Source organism: Hippocampus zosterae, chromosome 9 (genome assembly GCF_025434085.1).
Source record: "Hippocampus zosterae strain Florida chromosome 9, ASM2543408v3, whole genome shotgun sequence".
Taxonomy (NCBI): Eukaryota; Metazoa; Chordata; class Actinopteri; order Syngnathiformes; family Syngnathidae; genus Hippocampus; species Hippocampus zosterae.
In genome coordinates this window covers 11,708,325-11,733,894 of record NC_067459.1, presented here as the reverse complement: position 1 = coordinate 11,733,894, position 25,570 = coordinate 11,708,325, and the positions used below count along the sequence as shown (strand labels likewise).

The 25,570-nt window shown below is 42.5% G+C and overlaps 3 protein-coding genes across 3 annotated transcripts; 1 reads left to right on the top strand and 2 right to left on the bottom strand.

Annotated features, from left to right (window-relative positions):
* Positions 1-1,898: 1,898 nt before the first annotated feature.
* On the bottom strand, positions 1,899-11,505 carry LOC127607577 (twinfilin-2). Its single transcript, XM_052076026.1, has 9 exons — positions 11,309-11,505; positions 11,082-11,237; positions 7,538-7,716; positions 6,335-6,430; positions 6,142-6,246; positions 5,552-5,677; positions 5,328-5,478; positions 3,706-3,827; positions 1,899-3,477 (listed from the first exon to the last, which is right to left on the bottom strand). Exons 2-9 carry the CDS (start codon positions 11,176-11,178, stop codon positions 3,310-3,312), a joined length of 1,044 nt encoding a protein of 347 aa, XP_051931986.1. The 5' UTR covers positions 11,179-11,237; positions 11,309-11,505; the 3' UTR covers positions 1,899-3,309.
* Positions 11,506-12,884: 1,379 nt separating this feature from the next.
* wdr82 (WD repeat domain 82) lies at positions 12,885-18,555 on the bottom strand. The gene is made up of 9 exons (XM_052076028.1): positions 18,146-18,555; positions 17,651-17,748; positions 16,860-16,926; positions 16,685-16,784; positions 15,798-15,914; positions 15,571-15,726; positions 14,417-14,486; positions 13,264-13,406; positions 12,885-13,055 (listed from the first exon to the last, which is right to left on the bottom strand). The coding sequence occupies exons 1-9, from the start codon at positions 18,304-18,306 to the stop codon at positions 13,026-13,028; spliced, it is 942 nt and encodes a 313-aa protein (XP_051931988.1). The 5' UTR covers positions 18,307-18,555; the 3' UTR covers positions 12,885-13,025.
* Positions 18,556-19,074: 519 nt separating this feature from the next.
* On the top strand, positions 19,075-25,033 carry aurka (aurora kinase A). The gene is made up of 9 exons (XM_052076023.1): positions 19,075-19,337; positions 19,566-19,631; positions 20,222-20,675; positions 20,749-20,791; positions 20,863-21,060; positions 22,214-22,352; positions 22,460-22,608; positions 22,697-22,871; positions 24,546-25,033. Exons 2-9 carry the CDS (start codon positions 19,569-19,571, stop codon positions 24,720-24,722), a joined length of 1,398 nt encoding a protein of 465 aa, XP_051931983.1. The 5' UTR covers positions 19,075-19,337; positions 19,566-19,568; the 3' UTR covers positions 24,723-25,033.
* The last annotated feature ends 537 nt before the right edge of the window (positions 25,034-25,570 follow it).

Genomic DNA, 25,570 nt, shown 5'->3' with positions numbered 1-25,570 from the left:
TATCCACAACTGCAAGGATCATTTGAAATATGACATATCAGTCAATATAAACACGGAGTTATGTCTTGTTAACTCGTGAGTGATGTCTCGTAGAGTGCTACTGCCCTCTAGTGTCTAAATGCTATTACTCATTTAGTGAATGCTATTACTCATTTAGCCACTAGAGGGAAGCAGTACTCTATAAAACATCACTCACCAGTCTACGAGACCTCAGTCAATGCAACACGTGTTCCATTGCGCCCAACCTGCGGGCCAGACGGCACTGATTTTATGACAGGGGCCGAGGGCCGTATGAAATTCGACCGAGGGCCGGATTTGGCCCGCGGGCCGGACTTTGGACATACTGCCCTACAGCTAGCAAAATGAGTTTAAAAAAAACGTCTTTGCAAAGTTCCTATGGAAAGGGGAAAAGGCCCAGCCAGGAGACGGAAGAGGAGCCAACGACTTCCAAGAAAAAGAAGGCTACATATAATAAGAAAGTATGAGGAGTCCTACTTAAGATACGGATTTATCTCAACACAAGATTCCTCATATCAAGCCCACCCTGCATAATATGCGGCTATGGTGAGTCATATTTTTCATGCAATTTTTATTTGCGGTGTATCTTATTTAGAAGGTAGTTTTAACGTTACCCCAGCAATCAGAGAGCGTTGCGGCCAGATCAGACTTCCTCGTGTCATGATTCGTGTTTATGACTGTTACGAAAATGCCGCCGTTTTCATGCATGTCATATCTTATTATTTTGTTGTATACCGTATATCTGGCCTTAAAGGCCGGTCCCTGAAAATATTGTCTAACATCAAACCGGTTGGTGGGGCAAAAAAGGTTGGGGACGGCTGCTTTAAAAGGTAAAATCGACGGGTGGGCGGGGGAGGGGTTGACTGACGCTCAGGAAAAACAAAAATAAACACAAAAGGATCTTGGCCCGGGACAAATGAGACGTGCCCCAGTACCACGCACTGGTGTTTGGGGCCCACTGTGGTTGGGCACTCCAAACGGTCCCCGAGCTGCTGGGTCACTGTATTTCATGGTTTGCTCTGTGTCACAACATAGTTTTGCAGATTTTGGTGTGGTTGCATTTTTTTGTGGTACAACAGCAAAACTAAGAAAAGCCCATGCTTTACGCATCAAAAAGGGCAATAAATGGTGCCAAAGAGTATAATTTATCTCTCAGGGTTGGTTGAGAGGAGTTTTTAAATTAATCATGTTTATCTTCCTTCAATCTGTTTTCTGTTGCTTCTGGGAATTCCGTTCCAGTTCAATGATCCTCATGATCTCGAGCGATAGCAGTGAAGTAATAGCGGCGGCGGATGCCAAATGCTATTTTTCAAGGCACTTCATATCAGTGTTACTTTAAACAAGAATGTGGCAGATTATGATTGGAAGCCATTGCAGCTGACATCGCAGTCGCAGTTACAGAAAATCCATCTCGGAGCTCTTGAATAGCTTGATGGTCACGCATTCATACACCCTGGGCTCACGCCAGAGCACTGCAAAAATGCATTTGTATGCCATTAATTTATGTTCAATAAACAAACTCAAACTCAAAATTCACTCCAGTGCCGTATGTCAACTTGGTTGACTTTTTTTTTTTGCTTTATGACCATCACCACATAGCACTGTTTTTTCTGAATGTAAATACGATGAGTTTAAGTCAATTGACTTACCCGCCGCAGGCTGAGTGAAAACATCTTGTCACAGTCAAAACATTTTTACTTGGAATTTAATTTTAGTTTTCTTACAAACATTGCTGGTACAAAATTGTGTCCTTAAAAGTCCACTGCAGATTCATTGTGTAAGTCTAACATAAGGTAATCAAGTAACTATTCTGATACAATTCAACAGAATGGAAAAAAAAAAAAAAAAAAAAAACAGTGGCTTCATCTCATTCCGGTACTAGTTTTTATTTGCATACACCTGAATACAATGGGAACTATTCAAAATTAAATACTGAAAAAAAATCTAATGTGTTGAAGAAATGGAAGAAAATCGAAGATTAGGCAGTCCAAAAGTCAGCTGCCTATCGTAGTTTGGCTTCAGAAACCGCAATATTAATGTCACCCCCACTAGCTGTCTATTGGATTTTTATCAGGAGACCAAGCTAGCCACTTCATAGCATACACCTTTTGCTGCATGTTTTGAAAAGATTAAAAAATGAATACTAGGCGATTAAAAACATATTTTGGGGACGTATAAACTAAAACCTGCTGAAATTTTTGTTTCTTTGTGTATCACTGATCGAATATTTAGTATTTCTGACAGGTGCTTCTCATCTCTGTTGCATTGAAATGAATTGAAGTGAATTGAATCGTGATGTTTCCATAATTGTCTGAATTTGATGCTTTGACCTCAGAAGCAGCATTTGGTTAATTGCCCCCTGCTAGTTCTCTATTGGATTCATCTCTGGAGATGAGGCTGGCCGCTCCGGGGGATTCATTTTTGCACTGTTTGCACTATGGTTGAGAGAGGAAAGTAATTTCACCTGTGAAATTACTTTTATTTCACAGATGAATAAAGCTTGACTTGACTTTGTCAGCCTGGAAGCAAGTTTAAAGGTGGTTCCTTTTTGGCAGAATGATGTCCTAGGCAATGCCGAATAGGCCATAAATGGGACCAACATAGTTTCATGATGTTCGTACCACCATGCTGCATTGTCTTCACACCCCTGGCCAACCTGTCTTTTTTTTTCTGGTTTGTTTTTTTTGTCCATCCATTTCCTGATCCGTTCACCCTCATAAGGGTCGCGGGGCGCACTGGAGCCTATCCCAGCTGTCTTCGGGTAGCAGGCAGGGGACACCCTGAACTGGTTGCCACCCAATTGCAGGGCACACAGAGACGAACAACCATCCACGCTCACACTCACACTTCGGGACAATTTAGAGCGTTCCATTAACCTGCCACGGATGTTTTTGGAATGTGGGAGGAAACCGGAGTCCCGAAGAAAACCCACGAAGCAACGGACAGGGAGAACATGCAAACTCCACACAGGAAGGCTGGAGCCGGAATCGAACCCTGCACCTCTACACTGTGAGGCCGACGTGCTAACCAGTTGACCCCATTGCATTTGTGTGTGTATGAAAATAAAAGCTACTAGAAAGGTGTTGAGTGTTTTTTTTTCATACATTTTTAAACACACCAATAGAATTCTGAACCATACATGCAGTGAGACCAGCCTCTATATCACAAATGTCTCCTATGCTCACAAAGAACTGGACATTGAGCTCTTTGTTTTGGGCCTGACGATGTGTCTGTTATTTTACAAAGTGCCAGTACTCAAGAAACACCTCAGCAAGAACTTTTGTCCGCCTTCTAGCCGTCCTGCACCGCCTCGCCTCGGCCCTTAATGAGGCGCTTGTGTCCCCTCTTGCCTGCGGGGCCGCGTGGCTTGGCAAAGGCCTGCCTGAGCGCGTGCTGCTTCGGATGAAACTCTTCGTACAGAAACTCTTCCGTCAACACATCTCCATCGTCAATTTCCAACTAGAGAGAGGAAAAAAACTTCATGTATTTGACGCGCTGCATTTTATGTCGCTTGTTATATGAGTCCGTGAAATCCTCCGCAAAAATACAAAGCATTTTATGTTTCTCTGAGCATCAAATTCCTATAAAAGAATTACACGGCGCACATGACCTCAGTGTCCTCAAAGGACTCTTTTTCCCCGACAGCTGCTCAATTGAATGTTCTATCCGTGTACAACTCCCTTTCACCTTTTTCGCAACCTGCAGCTGGTAATCTCTCTCCACCTCCTCCAAGAGTCGACTCTTGCAGCTGGAGTAGAGCATTCGCTCCTTGATGCTGCAGCTGTACCCAGGCATGGAGTAGATGAACACTACAAACAAGATGACAGATGTTTAATTGACGCATACGCTCAGACCATTACTTCCCATACCTACTTTTACCTTTCTGATAGATTTTGAAAATGTGGTTAAGAGGCAAACACAGCTTTATTTTCTGATCTAGAAAGCGCATTTCATACACAAGGCAACTCAATGTGCTTCACATAATTAAAAACATTAAAAGGATTTACAAAGAAAACAGATTTTTTTTAAACGACAGAAATAAAAAAGTCACTTATGACAGTTTGTAAAAGAACAAACAGTGAAAAAAAATTATTATTATTTTTTTAATGTAGTCAGGACCTAAACCATTCAGTGATTTATAGACCAGAAGCAGAACTTTTAAGTCTCCGGCTGACAGGGGAGCCAGTGTTCCGCCTTTAGGACAGGAGAACTATGTTTCGATCTCTTTGTTTTGGCCAGAATTCGAGCTCCAGCTGTTTGATGGCTTTTTTGAGGGAAAGAAGACCATTCAAATAGTCAAGTCTATTATAGATAAGCTTCTCCTAGTCTACTGGGAGCATGCAACCCTTCAATCTGGAGTCGACGTGCTAACCACTCATTCACCGTGCCTCCCCATGGGAAGGTTATCAAATTTAAAATTGAATTTTCCACATTACCACAGTTGAGTCTCACATTTGACCTCCTGAGAATTTATAAATTCTTGTGTGGAGTTTCCAAATTCTCCCCTTGCTTCGTTTTTGTTCCTCAAGGTACTCCAGTTTTATCTCATATTCCAAGAACATGTTGGGGTCATGAAAGACTTGAAATTGTCCATAAGCGCGAATGTCGCTGTGAATACTTGTCTATTTGTGATTGAGTGGGAACCGCTTCAGGTTCTTTTATTGACGTTTGCATTTTTCTGTGTGTATTTAAAATGGACAAACAATGAATGACACATGATGCCATGATGTGGCTTGGTTCATGGACCGAGCTACAGGCGGCTCTTAATTGTATTGTATATTGATTTAGATCTGTTGATTCCGCTTATTTGTGTCCCACAATGAATTCAGAGAAGTCACGAGTGGTTTATTTCTGTCCATTTCATCCATTTTGTACAGCGCTTGTCCTCATGAGGATCATGGCTTAACTGAGTTAACTGACCCAGACCGGTTGCGGATCAATCACAGGCCACATAGTGGCCCTGTCACAGTGATCCTGTGACACATAGATTAACAACCATTCACATGCACATTCACATTTATAGACAATTTCGACTCTTCGATGCATGCCAGAGCCAAGATTTCAACCCAGATCCAACTACTTGGTCACAGTGCTATTTGTGGTGATGCAGAAAAATATTTCTCCGAAATCAAATTACTGCAAGTTTGTCTTGTCCATCTCGCCTATTTTCGACAGCTGATCTCATGTGACATCTGCGACTAAATATAGGCCTGTTGTCAGGGTGTGTGTGTGTGTGTGCGTGTAGGGGGGGGGGGGGGGCAAACGTGGAGACATTCCATAATCAAGCACGAAACTCAATAATGGCGTACCGACGGATTCGAAGGAGTCGCCTTCATGGAAGTGTTTGTAGAGGAAGAAGTGATATCTTGGCGTGTCTTTGGGGACTCTGTAAGGCAAGTCCCGTGTCTCCGTGTGGTGGAAATGAACCAGTTCAATCGTCTCTCGCTCCACATCCAGTCTCTGAGAAAGTGGAGGTGGTCATTCAGTGTTTGAATTATTTTGGTGTTCTAAGTGGTTGTGGTGGGGCGCTGACCAGCTGTATGTAATTGATCTGCTTCTGGGCAAGTTGCTGGAGGGCTCGTCTGGCCGTCTCCTGCAGCGGGAAGGCCAGGCCTTGAAGGGTTTGCTGCTTACTTTCCACGCTGTTCTCTACTGCCACCTGCAGGGGGCAGCAAGCACACAGCTCATCTTTTAGTCATGAATGAAGAAATACTGTATGTGTTTTTTCATCAGGTTACTAAAGAGCAGACGTCAAATTCTGTGAGAAAGGCTTCCCTCGATCTCGGCAAGAACATACATCATCCCTTCCGATCACAATCACCTGTTGGTCTGAAACTGATGTCTAACTCAATGTTTCCCAACCTTTATTGAGCCAAGTCACACATTTTGTACTGTAAAATTTTCATACTAGATCACCAAACCAAAATTGCAGCGTAACTCCTGAAATAATGATGATCATGTATTCATTCACTCACCAACATATTATATTATGTTATATTTTTTTAATATTATTAAAAAATATATAAATATATTATGTTATGTATGATATAAATGTCTGCAAAAGTGAAGCAGGTGAATTTTTTTGCAATGAGAACACAACAGAATGGATTTTTGACATCTCACCTCAGTGAGCTTGATCCTCTGCAGCTCCTGCTCCGCTAGTGTGAGCGGTGCAGGGCTGGAGTACGACAACACATGACGCTGGTAGCCCGACAGGCAGACGTCCTCCTATGGGGAGGGGTGGAAAAAGATACACTAGAGAGTCCCTTTGAAACAAACGTTGCTCCTGCCCACTGCCAACCAAATGGACTCTGACCTCCAGTGTGCCAAACATCTCATACTTCACATGGCCACCGCCAAACTCCTTCTTGACGGTGGCACGGGTGGCAGCATACAGCATCTTGTCTTTGACCTGCAAATAGCAGAGAAACATAGAATCCCCCCCCAAAAAAATGTACGATTGAAAAAAGCTCAGCTTGACAAAATAAAATAATGCATGTACAATGAAGTGAAAAAATATCCCCCCCCCACGCCCCCCCTCCTGACTTCAGTTTTCAATGTAAGTTTGAAAGATTGTCTGTCTATGTGCCCTTTGAATAACTGGCAACCAGTCCAGGTTGTGGTCTGCCTTTTGCCCAAAATTGAACGGCTAGCCTCCAACATCACTGGATCTTGAGATCTGCACCATAGAAAATGGATGGGGAAGGAGATTTGATACTTTAGTTGAGAAACTAGGTGGCTTTTGTCTGGAAAAGTCACAAGTGCATAATTATCAAACATTACGGATTTAAAACAGTAGGGTTCTGACGTCAAAATAAGATTACCACTACACGACTGTAAAATTATCAGTTTATTAACACATGATCATAATTTTATGATTGGAGAGATTAATTTGATAAGATTACCACTGTAATCTAAATGTAGTTGAGTTAGCCTGACCCGCTTTTATCAGAGTAATGGAAAGCATCACTTGGCATTGGTCCTGTGAATGAGTGATTTTTACCATTGTTTTGAAGAAGAACAACTGATGATTTATAAGAAGGAGACGGTGCATGTTTAGACAAAAGAACAATGTCATTTTATCAGTAATTCACACTGGCGACTACAAAAGAGATCTTTGAATTAATATCGCCAAGAACCATGATAGCTTGTGATGCAAACAGTTAGCTGGTTGTTGTTCTGCTCACACAGATCAGTTGATGATTTGTCATGTAGCACAGTGGTTACATGCACATTGTGCATTGCACAATCACAGCTAAAGACACTAGCAAGCCAAACAGATTAATGGAAACACAAAGGAGCTCAAATTGCTAGATATCAGATCATAAGTGACATGCTCTGCGAAAAGGCAAAGCGATTAGTATTTTTGATAAGCTCGTTTCGCTAAGCAGCAGATCAAATGATAGACCCATTTCAACTTTCCTCTGCGCATTACTTTTTGTGGACAAGCCTCATAAATTCTGACTGCTCTTGTCAATGTGTTTATCAGGAAAGGATGAAGGTGATGTCTGTAACATACGGAAGACTCATCAGGTGACCAGGATAAGAAGAGCCACTCAAAGCCCAGTGCATTGTGGGAGTCCAGGCGGTAGAGCACATAGCAGGGCTCCTGCCGGTCCAGCAGAGGTAAAAGGAAATGGTCGTAATCCCGGTCCCAGCTCTGCTCTGGTTCCCTGTAGGCCCCAAGCACCAGCTGTTCTGAAAGTCACACCAGGCGGACATTACATTCCTTACCTTGCATTACAACACACGTTCACAGGATGATGTAATGTTTAATTTCTTTTAGCAACCTTTTATCTATCTATCTATCTATCTATCTATCTATCTATCTATCTATCTATCTATCTATCTATCTATCTATCTATCTATCTATCTATCTATCTATCTATCTATCTATCTATCTATCTATCTATCTATCTATCTATCTATCTATCTATCTATCTATCTATCTATCTATCTATCTATCTATCTATCTATCTAGCTAGCTAGCTATTGTCGAGCCAGCAAATTGAGATAATGTTGCTTTGTTTTTAGTGCAGCATATCTGCCATATCAAATCAATATCTGCTAGATAGCTTCTTCAGAATCAGAATCAGAATCATCTTTATTGGCCAAGTATGTAGAACACACAAGGAATTTGTCTCCGGTATAACACGCTGCACTAGTATTATCGTAAACAAGAAAATCATTGAACCATTTTAGAGTATACCAGTAGTTTTGTAGTACCATTTTGTGGTGCAAGAAGAGTGACTATGTCAGTGACTGTTTAAGGAGTTAATGGCTAGAGGGAAGAAGCTGTTTAAGTGTCTACTGGATTTTGTGCGCAGGGATCTGTAGCGTCTGCCTGAGGGGAGTGGCTGAAAAAGGTGGTGGGCAGGGTGCGGTCGATCCAGGAGGATTTTCCGTGCCCTTGTCTTGATTCTCTTGAGCTAATGTTGCTTTGCCTTTCAGCAGGGGTCTCCAACGTGGTGCCCGCGAGCACCAGGTAGCCCGTGAGGACCACACCAGTAGCCCGCCAGTGCTAGGATTGTGATTTGCTCGTAGAAATTTTGATTTAAAAATGCAAACATGGGCAGCATTATAGATTCTATAGCCACCTATTTAGCTATCTAACTAGCTAGCTACAGTATACATCTAGCTAGCTAATGTTCTAATATTATTAAATGTAATTTGTACAAATGTTATTTTAGACGTGTATCAATTTAGTAGCCCTTCACACAATCAGGACACATGAAGTAGCTCTCACTCTCAAAAAGTTTGGTGACCCCTGCCTTTCAGCATAGCACATCGGCCATTTTCTAGCCATCAGTCAATCTCCTAGATAGCAATGTGAGCTGATGTCGCTTTCCTCTTTCGAGAAACATATCAACCATTTTCTCGACATTAACCTACGTGCTGGATAGTTATGCTGGGTATATGGTATTTTTGTTCGTTTGTTTGTTTCTTTTGTGGAACGTGGTGGCCATTTTCTCTCAACCATGTTATTTGTTGGCCAGCAATTTCAGCTGATGTCACGATAGGCTGGGATTGTCTGTCTCTCGCTACCTGTCTGTCTCTCCCTGAGCTGTCCATCCATCTCTTGTCCCTCCATTCCTGTCGTCTCACCTTCATGTCTGTCTGTCAGTCAGTCAGTCTGTCTGTCTCAATATACTTGCTTGTGTCCATCCATCTCTATCTGTCTATTATCTGTCTGTCAGTGCTGTCCATGTGTATTCACCTGTTTGTTTGTCCCTCCCAGTCTTACCCTGTCTGTCTGTCTGTCTGTCTGTCTGTCTGTCTGTCTAATCAACCAAGCTAATTCTGCTAAGTGCCTTGCTTTCCAACATGGCATTTCAGACATTTTCCATCTAAAAACGGATCTGCTCAATATCTAATCATTAATCAAGCTAATGTAATTTTTAGTGTAGCATGTTGGTGATTTTCTATTCATCAGGCCATCGTCCAGCTAGCTAATGAAGCTATGTCCTTGCAGGATACTGCTTGGCTTTGCTGACTAGTCTCCTGCAAACTGTTTCTATTCTGAGGGGTAACAAATTCCTGTTCTGCATATTTTCCACCAACTATCCTTCTTTAACCATGCCTTTGTTATGTGAGTACAGCACTTCTCTTGAATGACCACCACAACAGTGAATGAGATCCAGTACAAAATATTGACTTTATAAAGATAGCTATGCTTAATTTTGGCAGTGAAAATGGTCTGTTAGTGTGTTCTTAGTTGTTATTCACAGGACAGGATATAAATCGCTTCCTTAACTCTTCCTCACAACTTTTTGCAATCAGGTCACTATCTTGCGATGTGTTAACATTTCAACTCCAAACACGTGAGGATTTGATCAATTCTCCATTTAAATAAAACCTTACTATGTAACATGATGTAAAATCCCTACCAATCCGCCGCAGCACTTTTTGCACTCACAATCCTATCTTGGGGTGTGTTGGCATACCATATGTTAGACTTTCATACCCAACTACAGAACAAGATTTTAGGATTTATATGACCGGTATTTATTTATATCAGGATCATAAGAATCATGGTTTAGCTGGGCCATAGGTGATCCTATCCTTGCCTCTGATTGCACAAGGGTCAAAAATCAGTCAGTGATGAAAAGTAGTCAAAGCAATATGTGCCACCGGGCAGAAACTGGTTCACATGACCCAGCCAAAAAAGAGGTGAAGCGCAGGAGTGATGTCACAGATGGTAAAAAGGGTCCGTACAAAAAAACAAGAGTCACGAGTGGTGTGACACAAGAGTCAGATGCACACACCACATCAGTCATGAACATACCTAGGTTTTCTAGGTATGTTCATGTGGCCTCACTCAACCGTTTCCCACTTAACACTTGAGCAGCTGCCGCCAAATCTTTTTTTCCCCTTCCTTTCCTTCCTGCCTCCAAATCTTGTTATGTTTGTGGGGTTTTTTTCCCCTTAGAAAATCGGATCAGATCATCATCGTCTTTTCATGTTTTTTTCGCTGAAAACCAACCCGCTTTGAAATGATTAACAAGATGATTGTGGCACCTTTGTACTCAAAGCACCGTGAGAATAATGCTTTAGTTTATTCCATGCATTCCTTTGTTTTGCTATTATATGCATATTATCTGAATCATCCGTAGTAGACTGGCAACAAGAGAGGTTTTAAATATCATTAAAAAACATAAAAATGTTTAACTTTTGGCTTAGTCCCTTCAAGTCAGGGGTTGCCACATGGTCCATCCATCCATCCATTTTTCTAATCCGCTTTATCCTCTCAAGGGTCACGGGCAGGCTGGAGCCTATCCCAGCTGTCTCCGGGCAGTAGGTGTCCTATTATCGGTAGATGGGTAAACCCAACTTTGTGTCAAATGGTCAAAAGTGTGTCGGGCTGATTGATGTAACTGGATATTTAGACACTTATGGACGTTGTATTCCTGACCCCTAAAACTCATGCAAAAATTGCCGATTGAAAAACTTCCAAGGCAGCACAATGAAAACAATATAGAACCAATCACAAAGAGATACAAAGCCAGTGAAACAACCAACACAGAATTTTATCATCTCAGTGGCGTGTTGTTAGGGTCACTCACCGTCTTGTATGCGCACCTTGATGAGGCGCACCGCTCCTCCTCTCGCCTGAACCAAAAACTCCCTCAGCTCTGGCGTCACCACAAGGGCGAGAAACATGGCGGCTCAAGCAGCAGCAAGAAAGTAGCAGGGTCGTCCTCCTGGCAGGCCCCACGAAACTGTCAGTTTGAGTCACGAGAAGGCAAAAAAAAAAAACAGCCTAAAAAACAATCCTAAGTCTGCAATTTACTGTTTTAAGTTGAAAATGTCAAAATACAGTTGTGTGGAGCTGTCAGGGGCATCAGAGACCTTATGGGTGTGCGAGATAGAACATCGCTCAAGTAACTGGGACAGTATCGTGTGCACACAGATAGGGAACATGATCACCCACCCTGACTACCAAATTTAGCTCCCACTGATGGTCCAGTCTTGGTGCTGACCTGTGAAAAAAAACATGCACCCAACACCACAAGTGAATGGGGCAGGTGACAACACTGTTTAGACATGTTTTTCCATTCGAAATATTGTGTACACACGTGCACGCACAGATAGATACCAAAAAAAAAAGATTCAGGAAACAAATTTGAAGCTTTATTTTCCCATCACTACCCATGGGTGCAGGCCAAGCGACCTTGTCGCCCGGCCTTCTGGCTCCAAACGAGGGGCCTGGTGGACCATGTCCTGGTCCTGACAAGGAAAAACGTTTCCCCAAGTATTGGAATCTTCAAAGGGGTCTTTTGAGTCATGCTTTTTCTGGTCCCTCACCTAGAACCTTTTTTGCCATTGGTGACCCTGCCAGGGATATAAAGTCACAGACAAGTCAACTCAGTGGGACACATAAACCTTAGCTCAATGATAAGATGATGGCTTAGCGAGGGTTTTTTCTTTTGAAGTTATCCAAAATTCCAGATGGAAATAAATTGGGGGAGAATGTTGAAGAGACATTACAAGTCACGTGTCAGCAACAATAGTCTGCTTGTGTCAATCTTTGGTTCCTTTGTCTGCCAACATGAAATTCATTAGATTTGGTGATCTGCAGGATAATCAGGAGAAAGCTTTTTGAAACAAAAAAGACTGAGAAAGGCATTCATCAGCTTTGTCAAGTTTTAGTGTAATTCTATGTGCCCTGCGATTGGCTGGCAACCGGTTCAGGGCGTCTGTCCCCCGCCGACTGCGCGAAGACGATTGGGATAAGCTTCATCACCCCCTACGAAACTTGTGAGGATGAAGCGGATCGGAAATCGAATGCCATGGATATGTGTGTGTATTTTTGTTTGGCATCATTGATAATTGTTTTACATAATATAAACTTTGGAATTATGGTGAAACAGAAAAGGACACATGATATTGTTTGTTAAATATCTTAATTGTTCCACTCATTTTTAACTTACAGTCACAATATCAATTGAAAGGTATTGCTAAACATTTGGGTTTTTCTTAATGTGTAGATTATCAGTCATCCAGGTCATTCTCAAAGATTGAATCAAGGCAAATTGACTATTCTTGTTAAATGTTTTGTTGTAAGTTAGTTTCAGCACAAGCAATTAAAAATGACTTCCATGATTCTGCTAATATTTAATTGCATTACACGATGATTTGAATTGAAACAGGAAGTACAATACCATATTTGGAAATTGTTGAACCTTCCGGCGATCTCAAAGAGTTCCACTTATAGGCATGTTTGACTGTATAAATTGGAATTATCATTTATGAAGCCTAAAGCAATTGAGGTGAGACTAAATTCTTAACATCCATTTTAACAAAACCACATTCAAGTATTCATCAAAACCGTTGGAGAATATTTTAAAAATGTGGACAAACACTCATACGTTTCCATGGAAAATTTAATATAAAATAAAAATATATACATATATATAAAAAATGAACACAATGTATTACCACACGACATATTTACAATCGGCTCACAGAAGATGACATGCCGCCCCCTGCTGGCGCCATTTCGCACTTTAGTCATCTATGGTGGGAAGCCAGAACGCCTGAAAAGACAATCGTATATAATTTAAAGCCACTTGTGTGCATTTGTATTTTACGAGCATTCAAAAAGTGTCGTCCGATATGCCCTAAAACTGAATGTCATGCTTCATCCCTTTGTCTCCAGTCTGCCGGGAACAAATAAACCAGTGTTGCTTCTACATTCCACGAAGCGGACGGGCGTGAGCATATGATGGTGCAGCATTTGCTCACCATGTTAGAGCAGGCACTGGCAAATGTCATGAATTTTGGGTTGAACTGGAGGCACGTGATGGGCCCCGTGTGCTTGCCGTCCAGCACGGCCACCTTCATGCCGCTCTCGGCGTTCCACACGTGAATCTTGCCGTCCTCGGATCCTGCGACAAACAATTGTAAATTTGAGCCCAGGCGGAAACGAAACGTGAACTCAATCAACAATTGGCTCATCTGCAATGATGAATAGGCAAATCATGAATGACTGGTTTGCCAACTGCCAAATAGACTCGAGAGAAGAACAAGTAAGGCCAATACTTTAGGTACGGTTATGCTTTGAGCTTGCATTTGCGGGGTGATGTGGGGACTACGTGTTATGACTGTTTCTTTTTTTCCCAGTTCAAAGCTGTTGAGTGCAATTTGTCTTGAGAAAAAGCACATTTAAAAAACTTTAACATGAATGTTTTTGAGTACAGGCGCTGGAACAGATTAACAAAATGTCATCTTGTTTCAAAAGGCACCACTATCATTTGAAAATATCGATCGGATGCAGATTTCCTTCAATAAAACCAAATTTTTCATTGAGTGTTTTTTAATGGAGTAGAATTTACTTGCAGCCTTTGTCCTTTTTAATGAACGGTTTCACATGTGTTCTAACTTTCAAATTTACAAAGAAATTAAAACCTAGAACCTTTCAATAAATGTTCTCTACAGGATTTTATACATCGTGATTTCTATAGCGCTTTCACAACAGCAAGCAGCAGCTGTAACAGAGCGCTTAACAGTTAACAAAGTAAAATATTAGACAACACATAAAACACGGACAGTCGTGCAGTCCTAACCACTTTTCCCCTCATACGCTTTGTTGTTTAAAGCAGTTTTGAGATGAAAGGAGAGAGATTCAAAGTGTCCTTTTCACCAGTGGATCAGAGACGTCATGCTCAAAATGTGCTCACGTCAACTATAAGCCAAGTTTCAAAGTCAACAAGAAGCTGTAGCATTCGGTTCACTTCTCCTGTGCATTTTATACACTACTATTTTTTGAATGTTTTACAATAAATTCAAACATTACCATACACTTACTGGGTTCTAAACGTTTTTTTATTATTTAAATAAATTGTTTAAATATGTTTGTAGGATTTCTGCATGAGGGGCCACGCAGACTGTAACTTACCGATGACGACAAACTGAGAGTCGGGTGTGAATGAGGCCTCCAGTGTGACACCTTTATTGTTGTTGTATCCCTGGAAACACAGAAACACAACACTTGGTAGCGCCGATCGCTCTGCTCCGTTTCATCTTCACTGACTCAAAACTACATTTTACAATTTGAATTAAGAAATTACACGAGTGAAACACGCTTCAGTTGTACTTTTCTATTTTTGTAATGTAAGTGACGGGGGACTTTTTTGTCACTCCCCGATTCTGGTTTAGCGCGTGTGTGCTGGCCCTTTAAGGAGTGACAGAGCAGAAGCACAAGGTATGAACCAGGGTAAAAATGTGTCAAATATTCTGACGAGGTTTTCATTTAGGGCAGAAACGAGTCCTTGAGTTATTCAGGTACCACAGTTCAACAAAATCCATGAGATAATCTTTCTGCTTCGAGGACCCGTTTCTTTTATCTATACCCACACACACACAGGTCTATCTCTCCTTGAAACCCCATTTTAAAATCATAACGTCTTTAAATACTACTTTGTAACCTTCCTCCTTAGCGTCAAACCCTATATTGCACAGGTGTCAAACTCAAGGCCCAGGGGCCAAATCTGGCCTGCCATATTATTTGAGGCACCTCGCAAAAGCAAATTTTGTGAATTGACTTCATGTTTCTTGCTGAAACAACAACATTGCAAATTCACTTTTAAAAATCTTGAGATATTATTCACCAGTTTTGTTGTAACATCCTTCATTTTATTTGTTTCGTGTCATAATGGCCTTCCCAAAGGAAACCATAACTAAGATGGATTCATGAAAAAAGGAGTTTGACACCCCTGCTATCTTGTAATCATCACTTTTGCTTTTCACATCTATAATGTCCGAGCTCATCTTTGAAGCTTTTATTGAGACTGATAGACTGAAATTGGTTTGAGGAATGGTGCAATGTTGGAGGAGGACATTAAATTACCCACTTTTAGTTGACCCTGGACCTATGAAGAACATTTCGGTTAAAATAGAAACACTCAGTATGTTACAGTTGCACTGTAAAGTAGAAATACTGAACACGTTGAATTTGTTCCATCGATAGCTCTCTGACAGCTTATTTTCACAAAGTGCCCGTTCTATTAACTTTTGCGCTGAATACAACGCGAATGGCCGTGTGCGTCTCACCCCGAAGGAATGCAGCACGGCCCCTTTAAATGCGTCAAGGATGCGGAGGGCACCGCCGTTGGTGGAGAGGAGGATGAGTTTGCCATCGTTGCTGAACTTGAGTCCAGTCCACTCGCAGGTCCTGTCGTACTGCAGCTTGAAGGTCGCGAAGGGACCCTGCAGACCGATGGGAAGGATGAATGTGAACCTGCTCAACGTCACTGCACGTTGCATAGTCGTGCGCTCACCTTGTCAAAGGACCGCAGATCGTAAAGCTTGACCATTTCTGAATTGATGCCCGCAGCAAAAATTAGACCCTCCGGATCAAACGAGCACACCGGCTTCCCCTGGAGGTGCATGAGACCCTGCGCATGGATGACACGGTACTTTAAAGGGGACAAAGGAGAGTAAACTGACTTTCTCATAGGTTGTATACCAATACAGTGGTGCCTTGAGATACCAGTTTCATTCATTCTGTGACCACAATCTTAACTTAAGACATCTTTCCCCACTGAATTTAATGGAAATGCCAATAACCCTTCCGTCCAAAATTGTGTTTTGTGTATTTATATAAGGACAAGTATTATTCCACTATAGTAGTCTACTTTATAAAAACCTTGGACCAGAGTGAATTTAAGCAGTGTGCAGGAGCACGACAAATTGAATACTGCGCTCCCTTCCATGTCTGCCAGTGTGCTTTTTGTGCACTGATGGATAGGTGAGGCCAAACTCAATTCAAAGTCATTCATTCATCTTCCGAGCCTATCCCAGCAGTCTTCGGGCAGTAGGCGGGGGACACCCTGAATCGGTTGCCAGCCAATCGCAGGGCACACAGAAACGAACAACCGTTCGCACTCACACCCACACCTCGGGACAATTTAGTGTTCAATCAGCCTGCCACGCATGTTTTTGGAATGTGGGAGGAAACCGGAGCACCCGGAGAAAACCCACGCAGGCCCGGGGAGAACATGCAAACTCCACACAGGGAGGCCCGAGCTGGAATCGAACCCGGTACCTCTGCACTGTGAAGCCGACGTGCTAACCACTGGAAGTCAGCAAATTATGTATTGTCCGCCATTAATCGTCCAACGGTAAACTGTGATAATAATAAATATTCATAGTACTCCTGGGTTACCTGGCAGTTAGGTGAGCGTAGATCCCACAGTCTAATGGTTTTATCCAGAGATCCAGAAATGAAGGTGTCATCCACGGGAGACATCGAGAGGGAGGTCACTCTGAACACAACAGTCAATTGAATGAAATCAACGTGGCCCAACTGGGGGGAATAAGACAAGACTAGCAGAACTCACCTTTTACCGTGCCCAGGGAAATAGCGGATGTATTTATTGTCGTGAAGGGACAAGTATCTGATCGTATCTTTGGAGAGGACAAAATTTAAAAACATTGGTGTAATGAACAAAATCAGGCCCGCTCAGTGGAGATGAGTGTGCTCGGATATGGGCAAGGCAGTCATTTGTACAGTTAGCTCCAGTGTGGGGAACAATCATAGACCCAAAAACTGTACAAACAACTACCTCAGGCCAGAGCGAGCAGTCATGTGGCGAGCATCCTGGAGACACATACAAACACATGTGCGCACACACTCTAGCCGAACATTAACTTCAATCGCTGCACTTATTGCTCGTAGTATGTGGGGAAACTAAAATAGATAGAGTTTCTCTCAGTTGAAATTGTTAGCCAATTAGAGACTTATCAAACCACACACAAATGACCAGTTGAGGCAAACTGAAACAGACTGCTATTACCTTTAAATTGCCTTCATGGTTGCTATTTTCATAAATGAATTAATAAATGGAGACAGGTGTTCATCTAAAAACAACAGTAACAATTCATCATACAAACATTGTAAATACAAAATAACAAAAAATAAAAATATGCATAATATATCTCTTCAGTGGATGGAAGGACCCATTATTTAATTTATTGGAAAGGTGGCTGCCATTTAAGAGGACATATCATATTTTCACCATTTGAATGTTAGGTGATAGTAATGCTTTAAGAAAGTGAAACAAAAAAATATAGTTCCCACATTTGACTTCCAATAATAATAATTTTTAAAAAACAACTTGCATCAACATACCATCAATTTTGTTGGAACTGTAGACCACTGTGTTGGCTGCATGTGTGTATCTGATCAAATCCACTCCATACTTCTTACTGTAGAGAGTCCTCTTGGGTCTGGTCACAAATTTTAGAGAGAAAACGATGAGAACGGCAGGAACATTGTCCAGTCATCCATCTTCTGTTTAACTTATGTTGTTTACAACAGTTGACTTAAGAGATGCTGGATATTGAACTGGATGCAATTTCCGGATTCAAACCCATAACCTCAGAATTGCAAGGCAGAAATGCTACCCATTTCTCTGCATGCTGCAAGGGTAACATGATAACTGCGTTTATTGATCAAATGTTTCCACACAAATGCTTTTTTCTTTAAACTTTCCTAAACCAGCAAGTGGCCCTTCACACAATTCTCGCAGGCCGTGGCTGCTAACTAGCGCTAGCATGTCAGCTAACAAAACAGCTAGAATGCGTGTATTTGTTGGGAGTTGGAGGACGGCTCCGTCTGACTTACTTCCCTTCTTGGCAGTCGTACAATACAAGCGAATCGTCGTCACTGCTGGATATGATCGACTCTCCGTTGGAGCTGAAGTCGAAGCAGTTGATCTTGTCCGTGTTCTCCCGGAAAACCTTCGCCACTCTGAAGCTCCGCAGCACATTGTCCGTCAGCTTCATGGCGGCCTTGCACTCACTCCTCTGTCTTGTACGTGTGTCCCGTGGGCGCTTCCACGAGCCTCTTTGCACACCTTCAAACTTCTTAATACACCTAACCTCTAAAATATACTAAGAGACCCGTAACGGCGGTAATCGTCGTTTTCGATCAAAATTAAGGAACGATATTATTTCTTTCGGAGCAATCATTACTTGCTGCAACGCCCGCGTGATGTCGGTGTCGCGCATGCGCGGCTGGCCCGACGGACAGCCGGAAACCATGTGTGTTGGTTATATCGCGAGATTGACATACTTCCCGCTGGAGTGTTTTCCGATACGGTTTTGACGACCATATTCTGATAAACAAAACAAACTGTAGCATCCCGAAACACCACGACTATTCTGAGGTTTATTTTACCAACTCAATGAGTTTTTGTTTTCCAAACGCTACATTTCGACGACACACACGTATCCCGCACACGTCTTTAGTATCCACCAATCACACACCATCTTGCACTCAAGTCTCGCGTTGTGTTACTTCGCGCATAACTTTCTACCATATCACCACAATAAGTAACAGTATATTTTAATCGTTATGCTAATGTCATAATATTGTTTTCACATCATTGTTCTCTTTTTCTCACTACACAGCTGACATGTTCATTTTCTTTCCAGGATTCACCTACAATATATGACGTCATATTTCGAACTCTTGTTAGCCAATGAGGAAGCAAGGAGTGCATCCTCTCAGCCAATAGAATCGCGTTACAGTCTTAAAGGTTCGGACGCGAGGGATTTTTGAAATTAAACTAACGAATCGGGGTTATGTTTGGAGCCATCTTCAGACGCCACATTGGTTTTTTCTCGCTCAATAGACGAACGTTAATAGCGTTTAGGTTTTAAGACGCCGAGCGTAAAATCCGTCTTGAATTACTCGATTCCTACTGTCAACTGCAGTGAAAGAATTGTAACATAAGCGAGGTTAACGTTGCGTACACCATCGATCTTTTTCTGGAGTGGTTCCTCAGGGTCGCCGTGTAATTTCCTACACTTTGGTAAGTTTGGTTTGATCTACTCTAAATTGTTACACTATTTAATTTAGTATTGTTTATGAAATGCCCTCATTGTGGGACAAAAACTGTTTGTTTATTTTAGCCGCAAATATAACGCCAAAGGTGTTGCGGGATGCTCGGGTAGCGTCAAGTCGTTGCTCTTGAGACGGCGACTTTAAAACGCGCTAAAATAATTAACATTTATTATTGTACTTTTGTTTTCCACCCCAGACTATGGAGACCGCTGCCAGGGTCAAGGTACAAAACGATCTAAAAGTTCAGAGGCCTGAAATGAAGGTAAGTTGCATTGCCAAGCTAACATGGCCTCCACGACAATTAATATAACATTAAGAGACACTAAACGGCAGAGGTGGATAATTGTGTCTCACATTTTACTTGAGTAGAAGAAAACGAATAAAGATAGAGGTCGCTCTGTCATCTGGTATTTTTCCTAATTGTTCATGCCAGCCGCATCATAGATTTTTGTCGGAAGACGGTTCCCGAGATGGGATAGATTCCGGGCATGGGTGAATGAATGGAGGAGGTTGGTGATAGGTGCAAAGGCGTAGAGAGTTTTTGGGGTCCTTGGGAGAAGTTTTAGGACTTTCCCAAACTATTATTGGGAAGTATGGGAGTGATGTGCTGAGATTTGGGCAAACCTGACCTTGCTAGACACCGAAGAGTGGCTCGCCTCGGCCTCTTGCAAATAGCCAACTGGCTTGACAGGAAGCAGCAGCAGCTTGATGAAAACTTATATTGGAGGGCAGACAAGCAGATGAGACTCATTGTGGGTTAGTGTCATCACACTTCCTGTGCATTAGAATGAGTATACAGTTTCACAACTTTTTGTTTTTTTGACAATTCATTGTGTTTTCTTTTCATTCCAGCGAGCAGAAGACGGACCAATGCGTATCCCCATCTCCCACCTGTCACATATGGCTTCTAAGCATTTAGTAGCCCCATCCCACCAACCGCAACGTATTCTGTCAGTGTCTAATGGGCCACAGCGCTGCGTGCAGCCATTAAGACACAATAAGTCTGCACCTCAACTCCTCAGTGCCACCAGGTCTGCTCAACCCGCTGATCAGAATGTCAAACCGGTGACCACAAATGTGAATCTGCAGCCCAAACTTGCTGTCCAGCGAAGCCAGCCCAAGATGAATGAATCCAAAGTGAACCTGGGGATGACAAAACCTGCTGTAGGAGCCACTAAACCAGCTACTGTACCTGCTGTAGGAGCCACTAAACCAGCTACTGTACCTGCTGTAGGGGTCACTAAACCAGCTATAGCACTATCTGCAAAACCTGCAACGCAAGCTGCAAAACCTGAGATACCACAGAGTATGGTCATGTGAAATGAATGTTTGGGGGTGTGGGGTACCATTGTCAAAATATGTGCTTTTGTTTTTATCAGACAAACCGCTCAAGAAAGATTCTGCAGACTCAACATCATCAAAGTGCGTCTGTCTGCATTAACATGCCATTTTAATTTCTTGTACCTTATTGAGACTTGTTTGTCTTTGGGAAGGAGCAAGAAGCGCTGGAGCCTGGACAGCTTTGAAATCGGCCGGCCACTGGGAAAGGGCAAGTTTGGCAACGTCTACCTAGCCAGAGAGCGCCAGACCAAATTCATCCTGGCTCTGAAGGTGCTCTTCAAAAAGCAGTTGGAGAAGGCAGGTGTGGAGCACCAACTGAGGAGAGAGGTGGAGATCCAGTCGCATCTCAGGTAAAAGAAAAAAAAAGTTTAATTTGAATTGACTGGGGTTTTTTTCTGAGAGGTGTGATCAGATGGTCACAGAATGGTGCGTTTTGTTCCTTGACTGACCGGTACTCTTTGTGTGTTGTTAATCATCCTCGGTTGACCGAGGAGTTAGCTTCCTACAATAGCAAAGTAACCAGAATTTGCAGTTGAGCAGAGAGAGACGCAATGCATCCAGAAAGTTTTCAAAGCGCTTCAGTTTTTTCACATTTGATTCAGCCTTATTCCAGAATTTAAAGATATTGATTTCATCTTATGTTGTTTTCACAAGTCTTGGCACTTACTGGCTTATCCTGGGATCTCAGGGACGGTATTTCATGCCATGTCATGTGGAACTGTGTGTTGGTACGATAACAAAGGCAGGGGATTTTGAAAATGAAGCATGTTTTGAATGTGTGATTTGTTGCGCGTTTCATCCAACATTTTGAAGCCCACTCAGGGACAGCAGAATCTCATAGGCTACACACTTTCTGCACAAACAACATGGTGCATTCAGGTTCTTTCGCGTGAATCTTTTTTTTTTTTAAATCACGTTTTAAAGAGAGATTTTAAAGTCCTGATGAAAATTTCCATGAATCGTCCAACCCCGACTACCATGATTTCTTTTCAAATCATATTTCATTATTTTAATTTACGAGACACATATTACCTTTTGGCATGGCCAGTTTTTTACCTCAATGTGGCCAGTCAGGATGTCAGACTGTCTTTGATGAGGCAGAGCGTATCGAATTGCTCACACTTATGTGGAGACGCCGGTGTTTCCATTGATAATATGTTTGGGCGGATGTCATTCATCACATGCAAGTGTGGAACTTAAAACGACAACCTGAAATGGTTTATGAATGAAACGGCGTACACATCTGTGGTCCACAGAGATCGGCGTACGCACAATGCAGAAACTGTAGAAGACTGACCATGGTGACTTTTGACCGGCTCCCACCTTTGTTGGTGGGAGCCAACACAAATACGGCCATAAGAAATTCGTACTCGCTTACACTGCCAAACAGCCCGCATTTGCAACTCTCATGCTCACGGTCTCGAGCGCGGCTTATTGCGTCTGAAACGTATCCCTCATGATAAATGAGGGTTCGCTGTACTTACTACAAATGCTTCTCTGCAGGCACCCCAATATATTGCGCCTTTACGGCTATTTCCACGACGATTCCCGGGTGTACCTCATTCTCGAGTACGCCCCCAAGGGCGAGCTCTTTGGTGAGCTGCAGCGCTGTGGCTTTTTCTCTGAAGATCGCAGTGCCACGGTAATTTTTATTTTGTGTGTGTGGAGGGGGGGGGGTCTGGGGAGGGTGTCGTTGGCATCCAAGGCATGCTCTTTGTAACACTGGCTATGATAACTGTGCTACTCTAGTACATCATGGAACTAGCGGACGCCCTGGACTACTGTCACTCAAGGAAGGTGATCCACAGGGATATTAAGCCTGAGAATCTCCTGCTGGGCGCCCACGGGGAGCTGAAGATCGCAGACTTTGGTTGGTCTGTTCACACGCCGTCATCCAGGTGCCCCTTAGGCTACTACTTTGTGTGTGTGTGTGTGTCAAGGTGCCATATGACTGACCCCCCTCCCTAAACCTTCTTTCTGGTGCAGGAGGTCGACTTTATGTGGAACACTGGATTATTTGCCCCCCGAAATGATCGAAGGAAAGACCCACGATGAGAAGGTGGACCTGTGGAGTCTTGGTGTACTTTGCTATGAATTCCTGCTTGGGAAACCCCCATTTGAAACCAAGTCTCATGAGGACACGTATCGTAGGATATCCAGGGTAAGGCAACAAGTCCTTTAGGGTTCAGCTGATATTTATTGAGGCGATTCCGATGTTTGGTAGAGTAACATTCCAATGGCCATTTCAAAACTTAAACACTTTCAACAATCAAAATATGAATCACAGGCAGTTTGTCCTGAAGTACAGTATTTGAGAGAAATTGATTTTACTTTAGTGGGGGGGGGGTTAAAAGGGGAAGTCACCCCCAAATTTTTTTCTCAATATGTTGTATGTTTCAGCAAATCCACCCATTTTTATTTGCTTCAGAAAACATCTGCACCCTGAGCATCTGTGATGTCATTTTCAGATGACAGCAAGTGGCAAAATGGCCACCCCCTATATCAGGGGAAGGGAACTCCGGTTCCTCGAGAGCCATATCCTGACTGTCTTAGATCCCTCTCTACTTCAACACACCTGATCAGCAAGTCCTGCAGAGTCCTGAAACAATCTTGAACGATTGAATCGGGTGTGTTGGAGTAGGGAGGGATCTTAAACAGGCAGGATGTGGCTCTCGAGCAACCGGAGCTCCCGACTCCTACCCTGTATAGATAAAAACTGGTGGATTTTGCTGCTTAATTCATATTCCACTAATGCAAAATTCATGAGAAAGCCTTGTGGGCCTGAATAGAACATGTTATTGTCAACAAGACTTTTGGGTTGACTTCGTCTTTCAACCTTATATTGTAACATTAATGTGTTGAAAAGAGGGGCGGGGGGCACAGATTTTTGCCTGTATGAGATATGCTAAAAAATATCTGATTAAATCAGCCGGTCCATTAATCGGTTGAGCCCTATTGTCTACCGCAATATAGGGAGAAACTTGTGTCGTAAGCTACTGTGCAGGGTGGCCTCAGTTTATCACGGAGTCTAGCGCTAACCTACCAGGGGGTTGAGGACCCTTGTTTTAAATGACAATGTGACAACAAACTGAGCGCCCCCCTTCCCCCACCACCACCAAGTTTCAGTTGATTGGTATGCCACATTAACTAATGAATTGGAAAAGAAACGCAAAGTGGGGGTACAACACTTAAATCAGAATTTCTTCATGTTATATATGGAAAAAGTCTTTTTTCATTGGAGGAGTTGTCACCTTTGCCACCCATAAGTCAAAGTTAATAACAATAATGGTTAGCATTTTTTTCTGAAGTTTTATTTCTTCAGAATAATGTATTTTCACTTCTACACAGAATTTCAACCTCACAATGGTTTAAAAGGGTAACTACAAGTTAGTTTTGTGGCTGGAACGGTTACATTTCCATTCATTTCAATGGGGAAACATCATCTAGATTTATGAATGTCAAGTTACAAATGGGCTCACAGACCGAATTATATTTATAACTTGAGGTTACACTGTACAAGCCATAAATAATGATTATTTTTAAAAAAAAATCCAACAAAAACCACCAGGCACTAACTGAGCATGCCGTCTTGTGTTGTGACTGCGTATTGGTACGCAACTGGCCAAACTTTTTATTGTATGCCATTCCTAACGTCATTAAATTGCGTACTAGGAAATTACGGTAGTTCCATTGGCAGCTACACATTCTCACCACCCCTCGGCAGTACTGCCACCATTCTTCACTGATGAGTTGATAGTCAGGCCTATAAATGATTTTTTTAAAGTTATTTAACGTGTGGATTGTTCATCTTTTGCCATCTCATTTCCCGGTGCAGGTGGAGTACTCGTACCCATCGCAGTCGAGCGTCAGCGCGCTGGCCAAAGATTTGATTTCTCTCCTGCTGAAGCACAACCCGGCACACAGACTGCCCATACAAGGGGTTCTCGCTCATCAATGGGTGGTCCAAAACTCCACCAAGAAACCCAGTACCCACACCAGAGAAGAACCCTGATACTAATACAATCATTTCATCTTTTCTTCCCGTTTCCTTTCTTGTAAATATTTCACTGTTTTTTTCTTCGAATAACTAAGAATTTTATTGACTTTTGAGATGTCGTTACTTGAAATAAAATAAATTATCCACCTGCACTTTCCCCCCCCCAAGAGCCCTCGAGATTTTTTTCTCAGTGCTCTTTTGTCTTTGGACAGCAGGGGCCGCCAGTGCACCACTATCGCTCATACGGATTGTGACGCGTTTCTCCCGCTGTCTCTTTGTGCTCGAATTGCATTTGAAGCTCCAATAAAAGTGTTGAAACCTAAGAACGCATTCTCTGTATTAATTTCCTCCTATTGTGTCGGGTTTTGATTTTTTTTTCAAGTGAATACACTTGAGGTAAATGGTTGTTGCCACGTTCCCCTGCTGACATTTCAGAAGTGCTGCTATAAGTGACCTGTCCTTGAAACATTAATCCGTATAAATAAGCATATTTAAATGAACGTTTGTTAACGATACAATCGGCACCTCGCATGAACTTGTTCGAGCTGCAGGTCACGGGCGTCCTCGGAGTTCAAAATCTGCTTTTTTGGGGGTTTGTTTTTATCACGCAGGTGGCCAAGCCCCAATGAAGCACAGAACTATGTTCGTCATTTGTGACTTTTGTTTCCGGAGATGTTTGGGCGAGAAGGGAATGGTTGCGCTCACCTCATCCCACGACACACATTCATAATACATTACCGAGTTCAACTACCGAAATGTTGTGTCTTTGGGAGGCCAAGATCAAATTCAGAGTAGAAATTTGAATGATTTTTAGTAAGCCCTCGCCACTTCCCCCTCCCTACAACAAACAAACTCTAGGGGTG

Coding starts and splice junctions, on each gene's coding strand:
- LOC127607577 (XM_052076026.1), bottom strand. CDS start 11,178: ATGTTTCTCGCCCTTGTGGTGACGCCAGAGCTGAGGGAGTTTTTGGTT. Junction 6,247..6,334: donor AGATGTTTGGCACACTGGAG/GTCAGAGTCCAT, acceptor CCCTCCCCATAG/GAGGACGTCTGCCTGTCGGG. Junction 3,828..5,327: donor CGACTCCTTCGAATCCGTCG/GTACGCCATTAT, acceptor TCTTGTTTGTAG/TGTTCATCTACTCCATGCCT.
- wdr82 (XM_052076028.1), bottom strand. CDS start 18,306: ATGAAGCTGACGGACAATGTGCTGCGGAGCTTCAGAGTGGCGAAGGTT. Junction 15,727..15,797: donor ATCTGCGGTCCTTTGACAAG/GTGAGCGCACGA, acceptor ATCGGTCTGCAG/GGTCCCTTCGCGACCTTCAA. Junction 13,407..14,416: donor CTCTCAGTTTGTCGTCATCG/GTAAGTTACAGT, acceptor TGTTTGTCGCAG/GATCCGAGGACGGCAAGATT.
- aurka (XM_052076023.1), top strand. CDS start 19,569: ATGGAGACCGCTGCCAGGGTCAAGGTACAAAACGATCTAAAAGTTCAG. Junction 20,676..20,748: donor AAAACCTGAGATACCACAGA/GTATGGTCATGT, acceptor TGTTTTTATCAG/ACAAACCGCTCAAGAAAGAT. Junction 22,609..22,696: donor GTTCACACGCCGTCATCCAG/GTGCCCCTTAGG, acceptor TTTCTGGTGCAG/GAGGTCGACTTTATGTGGAA.